This window comes from Desmodus rotundus, chromosome 12 (assembly GCF_022682495.2).
Source record: "Desmodus rotundus isolate HL8 chromosome 12, HLdesRot8A.1, whole genome shotgun sequence".
Lineage (NCBI taxonomy): Eukaryota > Metazoa > Chordata > Mammalia > Chiroptera > Phyllostomidae > Desmodus > Desmodus rotundus.
In genome coordinates this window covers 47,098,965-47,109,312 of record NC_071398.1, presented here as the reverse complement: position 1 = coordinate 47,109,312, position 10,348 = coordinate 47,098,965, and the positions used below count along the sequence as shown (strand labels likewise).

The following is a 10,348-nucleotide window of genomic DNA, read 5'->3' as shown; positions in this document are numbered from 1 at the left end:
GCCACAGTCCATTCTAATGTCAGAATCCCTTTCTCATTCCTTGTATGCCTTCCTTTCAGCCTGGCCAAGAAATATTGTAATAACTTCCCAACTAGGTTCTTTGCCTCCAGCCTTACCTCTTCTAAATACATCTTCAATAACTACTCCTGTTAGGGCCTCTCACTGTGTATCTGGTCACCCCACTTCTTTGCTTCAAACCTTCCAGCAGCTTACAGTTCATTCAATTATTCAAGGAACATTTTTGAGAGTATTATATTTTAGGCACCATGCTAGGGTACTGGTGATACAGGTAGGGAAAAAAAAGACAGGATTGCTCTTCTTGTGGAACTCACATTCTAAGGGAGTCAGAATAAAGTCCTACCAGATAAAAGCTCCAATGCTTAGCTTGACATTCAGGGCCCATCTTTGTGTCTTTTCTCCACCTGTATCTCTGGACACCATTTTTCATGCATTCTCCACCCAGGTACACCTCAAGTGAGAATACTTAAGTTCAAAGTTTAAAGTTCAAGGGTGGGGGCAAATGGTCTTCTCCAAGATATATAACCATTAAGCATTAAGTTAGGATTCAATACAGATAGGATGGCTCCAAAGTCTGGTGCTCCCATATGTACATCTCTAGATCCTAGGCACACAGCAGGGGCTCAAAAGCTCCTTCTTGGTGGACCTATTTCATGGTCTCACATGTATTTTTCTTTCCTTTGACACCATTCCAGGATGGGGCACATTTCTTCTGGCTAACCCAAAGAACAGTTCATAGCGTACTTTCAAAGTTTCTAAGATCAAGAGTAACCCTATTCAGTGGAGAACCAGTGTGAAGGACAGGAAGGGGGTGACTGAGAGGTCTTTGTGAGCTGAGGAGGCTCAGGGGCTCCAGGTTTGCTATAGATCTTGAGTTTCTGTGGCCTTAAAAGTTCTATGGGATAATGGGCTCTCATGGTGTGAATGTAGCTTTCACAGGCTTTGTTGGCTCCAACTCAGCTTGCTTTTTCCTGGAAGTTTAGGGTAATGGGTCCTGCAGAGCAAAGAAAGAAGGATGTTGAAACAGGTTCAGAGATGAGGTATCCAAATAAGGACAGAATTCTGTCCCTCCCTTTGAGCACTTGGGGCAACATGGAGAAGGTATTGGCTTCACCTTTCCTTGCAATGCCTTGGTTGGAGCCTGCAGTATGTCTTCTCCTGGCTGGTCCTTCCTATGCATTCCTAGCACCAGAGCCACCCGACTGCCCCCAGACTCCCTTGGGAAGTTCTGCCTGGTTCTGCAGGTAGGTTTGCTCCCTCCTTCCTCTGGGCAACCAGAACCCCAGCTCAGCCTCGATATTATGAGGGTGCCTTCCCCACCAGCCTGGTTGCTCTCTGAGGGCAGGGCCTGGGTCTGACCCATTTCTGAGATCCTAGCATGGCCCACATGGATATTAGGAAATACTGCAGGAAATACTGGTGGAATTTAATAGATGCATGGTTTATCCAAAAAGGAACACTGGCTCCCAGTGCAAGGTATACGGACAGCAGCAGGGCACTTCTGGCCTAGAGAATGGTCAATGGTAAGTAACAGTGAGGCTCAGAAACCTCAAGTACTTTCTTCCAAACTCCACTGAGGATGCAGGCTGTAGGGTAAATGAAGTAAACTGCTTAATCTGGTCCCCCAGCACTTCAGACTGACTTGAGCCTGTGGTATCTACAGACTGTGGTGACTGCAGATTGCTAAACTCTCAAGAGATAAAACCCTTTGATTTCCACTCTAACGCTACAACTGCTGCTGGAGTTTTTCTCACAACCCTGTTCTCAATAGGGACTCAGTGTGTGTGTATGTGTGTATATATTGTGGATTCTAATCATCCTTTAGGTTGTTCCTCTTAATTTTCATCCTTCTTTTCCTCCCTGTGCCCTAGGTTCATCGTCTATAAGATGATGTTCAAGCATATTCTGGCATTCTATAGAATTGAGGATAATCATGTGGTTCTCCTGCTGTGTCTTATTACCATTATTATGCTAGACTAGACTGCAGACACAGTGGGTACCCACCAATCTCTGGCTCTCAGAAGATGTCATGACTGTGGATTCTTCTGGTTCCTCAGGCTTCAGATCTGCGTTGGATCCTTGGCATTCTCTGTCTTTAGTGTTCCTTTCTGCCTTGATTGCTACAATTTTTTTTGCCAGCTTCCTTCTGATATGTTTCACTCTACAGAAATGACCCTCCAGATTAGTTCTGGCTCTCCACATCCGCCAGGACCCCCAAGAGGGCTGTGGTCTTAATCATAAGTTCCGGTTTAGAGCCTCAGTGACAGTACTATCCTGTCATGTTATCTAGGGTGAGCCACACCACTGTCTGGGAGGTGGTTTCACACTCCACACAATGGGATCACCTTGCTCATCAGGCCCTGGGGCTCTGGTGAAGTCAGTTATGAAAGGGCTTTGCAAACTGTAAAGGATTGTTTTGGTCTTTAAGTCCAAATGACTAGACTCCCCAATTGAAAATAGCTCCCCAGTTGGTCCTGCCACCCTGCTCCTCTCCTTCCTCACCTGGGGTATCTAGTCACTCCCAAGTCCCATGTCTCTGACTGCCCCACATCACTTGGCCCAGCTCAGGTCTGTCTCAGGCCCCAGGCCTCCTGGGTCTCCCCCTCTGGTCTGTGTTCTACCCCAAGCTCATGCCTTCCTTCCCAGCTTAGCACATTTCCAGGGCTCCCAACTCAGAATTAAGCCCAAGACATATGGAGGACAGACCCCCACCCCCATCCCAGCCCCCATCAAACTATCTGGTCTGACCTCTGGTAACTCTGTCCTTCTCACTCTAGGCTTCTAGCCAATAGGTTCAGCCAAGTTTTGAGAGTCTTTATAAACCAACATAGAGGACCTTTTTCATCTTCACTGTTAGCCATTATCAGTCACTCTCAATGCAACTGACATTGCATAAAGACACTGGAAATTCCTCAAACGTGTCTCTGAGATCTGTAGATACTACTTTCTACCAAATAAGTGCTTAGCCCCCAGGTCCATGGCAGATGGTACTCTAGGGACTCTGCTGTCTTCTCCAGGGCATCACTTCCTCCTTCATATTCTCCTTCATGAAACTGATTGAAAACCTCTGTCCCTTGGGCCTATTTGTGGTTCAGAAGAGTCCTGATGGCCCTGGATTGTGGGAACCATGTTTGGTGCCCCTGTCCCTTCCCTTGAGGGCAGGGGCCCAGTCTTTACCTACTCTGTGCCACACCATTGCCAGGGCCTGCTGAGTAGCAGGCTCTGGGAGAGATCCACAGCTGAATTTTAACTCCGGTACTCACATGAATGGGATGAGGCAGAGGAAGAGCAGTGCAGTCGCAATGGATCCATAAGCAAGGCCCTGGAAGAACCCGTTGATGAACGTCTGCGTAATGAAGGAACTCTTTACTGGAAGTAGAGAACATATGAGAAAGGCTGTTCTGCCGCAACCTTGAAATTGGAGACAAAGCTCTGCCTCCTCCCCTGGCCCCAATGCCCATCCCCATCCCCTTCTTCCTCATCCTCACTTGACATCAGTGTGATGGTCATAGAATGCACTCCGTGTGAGTTCTTCCCCTCACAGAGAAGACTTGTGCCCATTTCTGGTATCTCAGCCAGGCTGATGGTGGAGTTGGCCCAAGGGCCCATGTGGGTGGAAGTCAACTGGGGGCCATCATCCATGCCATCTATACCCAAGATATCACCTTTCATCCACCACCGCACGTAGGGTACAGGGACCCCATGGAAGGAGCAGCTGCACTGCAGAACCTTCTCCAAAGAGCAAGAGGAAGAGACCAGCCTGGCAGGTTCTGTGGGAAGGGAGGGCCAGGAGTTGGCAGGGCATCCTGATGCCCCTTCTCCATCTCCACTTTCTCTAGGATCCAGTTTTCTCCTTACTCATGCTTCACAAGGAGCTTTGGAAAGACTTTATGGGCCCCCAGGGGGGTAGAGCCTCACAGAGTTCTCTCCTCATCTGGCTTGAACCTGAATGCTTGACCTTGTAGATTGGAGTTTTCTGGGGATACACACTGCATGTAATCCCTTATCTACCCCCCCGCCCAGACTAGACTACCCAGTCTTAGCTCCTATGTCCTCCCTTCTCTTCCTCCCTTCTCCACTCTCCCCTTGGGCTCTGCCCCTTCCTAGCTCCATCTGTGGTCAATTTCTCCCTTCATCACTTACTATCTGGATGACTTCAGGCAAATGACTTCTCCTCTCTTTGCCCTTTCCTACTCTGGAAAATAGGGATAGTCACTGAATGTGTATCACACTGTCATTGCTGTAAGGAGGAATGCCCTAAGGTTTGCAGGGTTCCTAGCTCAGTGTGCGGTAAAACATTACCCATTCAATAAATTGAATGCCTTTCTAGATTTTCCTCTTCCCAACCCCAAGAGGCCTTTGCTTGAGCATTCACCTGAAGCAAAGATTGCTGTAACATTGTCTGGGTAACAGCAATTGAAGCTGCCCAGTTCTACACAGAACAGGCAGGACATACTGTCAATCTGGTGAATACCATGGATTAGGAAGGAGTTGGTCCTTAGTGCTTTCAGGTACTTTTTCATTGGAGCCACTTGGGGTTCCTGGCAGAAAGGGGTAATTTCCTCCTAAACAGTAACCCTGCGTCTTGACTTGGCCTTTTCACCTGGGTCACTTGAGGTGATAAAGAATTTGAAGGGGATGGTGATGGGTGATGTATAGCCTCTCTTCCACTGCTGGTGTCTAGACTATTTATTTTCTCCATCTGGGAAGGCATGCTCATGGAATGCCACTGACAAGACGCTGAAAAAGTGACTACCTGGGAACTCCCAGCGTGTGCCAGTGATATCTCAAACAGCTCCTCAGACCACCCTCGCCTCCAACCCCACTCCCTGGCCCAATCCACTGTTTGCCCCAGACACCCCCAGCCTGGCCAGCATCTGGCCCACAGATGCCTGATCCATGTTGGTTATTTTGCATCCAGCACACTTGTATTCTCTTTCTTTGTGCCCCCAGAGCCCTTGGCTTCCACAGACGCCCCAGCACCACTTCTCCACTACTCACCCACACCATTCGGTGGTAGTGCCATCAGCAGCAGTAATGATGGCTCTCAGTGACAGGAGAGGCCTGGCACTTTTACTGCAGCCAGATCTTACCTCAGAACCGTGTGGTCCAGAAAGGATGAGAGGATGAGTAACTGAAAGAAGACATGGGGGTAGGGGCGAAGAAAGTATTCTTAGCAACCCAGGGACTTCTGTCCCTTTGGTCATCCTGAAGGCCAGTCCACCCTGAGGAGCAGGAATTCCATAAGAAGAGATGCTCAAGAGCGACTAGGGACAGGGCAGCATCCATTGATCCTCTGTGAAACCCTAATGCCAGGTCTCCTTTCTTCTCTGTCCCCTAGTCTTTCACTCCCAGTCCCAGCCTCCTTGAAGGGACTCCCTTACCAGGTCCTTTGGGTTCCCTCTCAAAGCTAATGGGTATCCATGGGAGGGCTGTGGGCCACAGAGGGACAGGATCAAGTCTGGGTGTTCCAAACAGCCCACTGGGGCCCATGTGAGAATGCAGGCCAGATAGCCCGGGAAGAGACTTGTGTGGTGGTCTGGAATGAGTGACGCTCCAGATGGTGCATGGGCTGTGAGGGATGGAGAGGTAGAACAAATTTAACAGACCTTTTGGGAGAATAAAAGAGAACAGGAATTACTACTGATGATAGGAATAGTCCCAAACTCCTTGCTTTGCAAATAAAGCTCTCCACAATTAAGCTGTACCTTTGCTTATATTCCCCTGTGCCTTTTCCAACATTCCCCATGCTGAAGAGAAAATGTTGCCTTTTCTAAATTTCACTGATTATTAAAAGTTTAGGAATGTTGCTAGCTGGCTATAAACACATTCATCATTAAAAATTAAATTATATAGACCTATGGTTAAGCAAATTATATTAAAAACAAAGGTAATAATTACTCAAAATCAATTACCTCTAATTTTTCTAATACATTTTACTGCTGTTTGTGTTCTTCAGGTTGTTTGCATTTATTGTATCTGTATGATGGAAACACTACATAATGGTGTGCTACTGTATCTCTTCCTAACTCCACATCATGGTTGGTAGCTTGAAATTGACTATGGTGAGAGTATTTACACAGTAGAAATTGGCAATACTACAGTTCAGGGATTCCCCTGCCCTTTGAGATCTGCTATTAAATATTTAACAGCACCATTGCTAATATTTCCCACTCAAAGAAAGCCGCTCATCTTGGAACTGCCATCCATAAACGAAGTAGCTCTTTGTCAGTTGAGAGTTATTTGTTGGCACCACCCAAGTGGCAATAGGATCTGGCAGATCCTCAGGTGGTTCCAGAGTCGGTCTTGGGGAAAAAGAGGCCACCTGCTCCTGAATACAATGAATACCTCCTTACAGTCCCTTGGCAGCATGTTCTTCTATAAACCGTTTCCATTTTATTATGGAAGTTTTCTGGGCATGACCTTCCTTATTAGCATATTTATATTCAACATTACCCAAGACATCATGAGTATTATTTCTGGTTTTGGGATTATTTTATGTCCTTCAGTAAGAGCGGTGGTTTCGATGAAAGCCCAATAGCCACCTAGTTGTCTCTCTAATGGAAATTTTCTGGCCAAATATCCCAGTGGTTGCCACTGAATGGCGCTCACTGGTTTTTGCCACAAGCTGTGGTTTGCATAAGGACTCCAAGACTTCTGCTATTTTATAAATAGAGGTTAGCAATATTCACAGATATAACCTATGTGTCTTCCAAAATCCAGATAAGCCAACCAAACACTGGGCTTCTAACATGTTTGCCCCCTCCCCCCACCCCAGAAGATATCCTTTTACAACCAAAAAAATTCACTGAAAGCTGTTATACTCATGGTTGCTGTTTATTACAACTAAAGGATATAGATTAAAATCTGCTCACAGGGCAGCATCCAGGAAAGTCCTGACCTGAGAGCCTCCAGGTGTCCTCTCCCTGTGGAGTCATGAAGAATGTAAACTAAATATCTGGTAATGATAAGTGATGATATTCACAGAGTAGGACAGCCAGAGAAGCTCACCCAAACCTGGTGTCCAAGTTTTTTTGGGCCTTCGTCATGTGGGCATGGCTGATGGCCCCATGGCTGATCTTAGTCTCCAGCTCCCTTTGAAGTTGAGCCAATGCCACATGATCCAAAGACCCCACTCTAAATCACACTGTTAAACTATCTGGTGTGGCCAGCCCCTGCCCTTAATCACATTTTTAGGCTATTCAGTGTGATGCAAGGCCCATGGGCAAACAGACACTCCTATCAGGCGTCACCTTCTAAGGATTTAGAAATTACCCCAGAAGCCAAGGGCAAAGGCCTGAATTCTCTTCACGCTAAACTCCTTACTACACAGAACAATAAATGCCAAAATCAAGGTAGCAGTTAGCTCTAGGTTTGTGTGGGAGATGTATTTGGGGTGGCAGGTACATGGTACATGTTCTTGTTATACCATTTTACACTTTTCTGTATGTCTGAAATACTTCAAAATATTAAATAAAAATATGATCAGTGGTCATTTATGTAAAAGCTTCATATATATGCTCATATATAATTTTTATATGTTCATAAATATACACATACATAAGTGAATAACACAAAGATACAGAAAAATCCATAATAAATTGACACCATTATTTACCTGTAGATAGAGCAGGACCTATAGGTAAGTGAAACTGACATACTAGTTTGCATTCATGTATTACATTGGTGAAAAAATTCATTTCATAATGATGGATTAGTAAAAGAAAACAAAGAAAAAATTACATAATTAGGCCATAATAAAATTTTTTAAATTGTAAATTAAGCTAATGTTTATTTATTTTTTTACTATATACCTGTCAATTCACACATACATCTCATTTACTCCTCTCAAAAACCAAAGAGACTAAATATACAAACAGACAATGGCCAGACCACATATGACATTCAAGCCTCAACTATAGGACGTACATGGCTGACCCTCACTTTGCAGCAGCTAGGCCAAGAAGCCAAACCAAGAAGCAATTTGCACAGAACAGCCATAACTTGGTCAATGAGTACCAAGTTCTTTATTCTTTACCCATTTCTAGGTCAGAACCAACCAAAGTCAAGTGCACTCTGCCATCCACTCACATAAGGTGCCCTCGCTTGTAAGTAGCTGACCTCCAGCTTCCCCATGACCACAATTCCCAGTCAGACACTATCTGAAAATCCCCTTTTTTTTTCACTTTAAGGATTCCCCACTACCCTGCCTGCCTTTTAGTCTTTGCCAAATGCAAGTGATGGTGTTGACCCTCTTGCAGTAGTAAGCTCTCAATGAATAGCCTGTTTGTTCTCATTTGGGCTGTCTTTGTCTGTTTCCTGAAAACCTGAGGAATCAAGTCTCGTAATTTCTTTTTTATAGAGGAGTAAGTCGAAGCTAAGAGACATAAATGATTTTCTCAGGGTCATTGAGCAAGTTTGGGTGGAGATGCACTTAAAACTCAAGTTCTTCTTTCTCCATACCAGTTTTCAAGAGAGCAGAAATTTTATAAGCTATCCACATTCTCTGGCCAGTAGGAAATATAGTAAAGGTAGAAATTAATATTAAAAATTTAAATACCCTTATCTCAGAAAAAATCAATCACCTAAAATTTATGAAACATGTATCTAAATTGAATAAAATCATGTCCTGGAAGAAATAAAAAACCAAAACCCTGGAGTCCTCTTTTTGACTAGTCTTTTTCCTTTCATATCCCACAGCCAACCAATCTGTCAGAAAAATCTGCTTGGCACTGCTCTCAAAATACATTCAAAATCTCCTTATTTCTAATAACTTCCACTGCCGCCCTGGCCCAAGCCGCCATTCTCTCCTACCCATATTGCTGCAAGAACCTTCTCACTGGCCTTGCTGATTTACCTTAGTTCCCTACAACCTATTCCCCACAAAGCAGCCACAGGGATTCTATTAACCCTCAGAATACCCTGCCCCTTCTATGCTCAAAACTATCTGTGGGTCATCTCACTCAGAGTCAAAGCCAAGGAGCAGGGCGCTCTTTGGAGAGTCTAAGGACTCTCTCTCAATAAGGACATTTCTTTATGATGGCACTCTTTCTTTCTTCCTTCCTTCAATCAAACAACATTTTTGAGTATCTCCTTTATGTCAGGCACTGTTTCAGGGATAAGGCAGTAACAAGAATGACACATCCCTGTCCTCATTCTAGTGTGGAAGGCAGACAATAAACAAGCTGACAATGAGGATAATTTGATAGCTGTGGAGTACAATGAAGAAAAATTAATACAAGATAATAGCATAGTTATGGGATGTTATGGGTCAGAAAAGGCCTCTTTGAGGAAGTCACATTTCAGCAGAAACCTAGAGGTGGGAAACCATGCCAAACTGGGGCAGGAAAACGGTAGGTAGAGGGAACAACTGCAAAGTTAGAGCAGTTTAGCATGTTTAAGAGAAAAAATGTTCTGGAATTGGATAATAGTGATGGTTGTACATCTTTGTGGACATACTAAAAACTCCTCAGTCATGCACTTTAAAAGGGTGAGTGCTATGGTATGTCAATTGCATCTTAATTTTTAAAAGTTAATTATAAAAATGTAGCTAAAACAACTCTTAGTTCAAAACTTTTCTTCAGTGAAATTCATTACTATGTTGGGTGCTAGAAAGTCAGATGACTGAGTCACCATGATTTTCTCACAGGGCTCAAAGTTTGGTGGGGGAGACAGACATAGTAACCAACGTTACAATAAAATGAAATCCACTCCATTGATTGAGTGAAAAACTTCAGTCATCTCTGATTCGTCTCTTTCCCTCACCTCTCTGTATCTAATTCACCAACGAATCTTCTCAGTCTAATTCCAAAAGATATCCTCAACACAACTCTCAAGCCTCCACTGCTACTACCACTCTGAGCCAAGCCATCATCGGCTTTATCTGGCTGCCTGAAGCAGTTTCCCAAATGGTCTCTGTGCTTCCACCCTTGCCCCGGGTCAGAGTGAATGTAAAACCCCCAAAAGAAACCTGGTATCCATGAACATTCACTCTTAATTTCCCCTCTCATCCCCACCCCTAGTCTTAGGCAACCATTAATCTATTTTTATGTATCTATGTATTTGCCTATTCTGGATGCTTTATGCAAATAAAATGATACAATATGTGCTCTTCTGTGTTAGCATCATGTTTTTAAGGTTCATTCATATTGTATCAGTACTTTTATTTTCATGGTTGAATAATATTCCATGTGTGGATGGATATACCGTATTTTGTTTATCCATTCATCAATTGACAGACATTTGGGTTGTTTCTTTGGCCTTATGAATCAGTTATAATACATGCTGCTACAACTGGTAACTACTTTGCAGTTAATATTTAATGAGAAAA

At 44.2% G+C, this 10,348-nt stretch overlaps 1 protein-coding gene across 1 annotated transcript; it reads right to left on the bottom strand.

Annotated features, from left to right (window-relative positions):
• Positions 1–565: 565 nt before the first annotated feature.
• SIGLECL1 (SIGLEC family like 1) lies at positions 566–3,880 on the bottom strand. Its single transcript, XM_053915866.1, has 5 exons — positions 3,877–3,880; positions 3,507–3,788; positions 3,282–3,387; positions 2,023–2,179; positions 566–622 (listed from the first exon to the last, which is right to left on the bottom strand). Exons 1-5 carry the CDS (start codon positions 3,878–3,880, stop codon positions 566–568), a joined length of 606 nt encoding a protein of 201 aa, XP_053771841.1.
• Positions 3,881–10,348: the final 6,468 nt, after the last annotated feature.

Coding starts and splice junctions, on each gene's coding strand:
- SIGLECL1 (XM_053915866.1), bottom strand. Junction 3,388..3,506: donor GACCATCACACTGATGTCAA/GTGAGGATGAGG, acceptor CTCTACTTCCAG/TAAAGAGTTCCTTCATTACG. Junction 2,180..3,281: donor CTCTGCCTCATCCCATTCAT/GTGAGTACCGGA, acceptor TCATTTCTGTAG/AGTGAAACATATCAGAAGGA.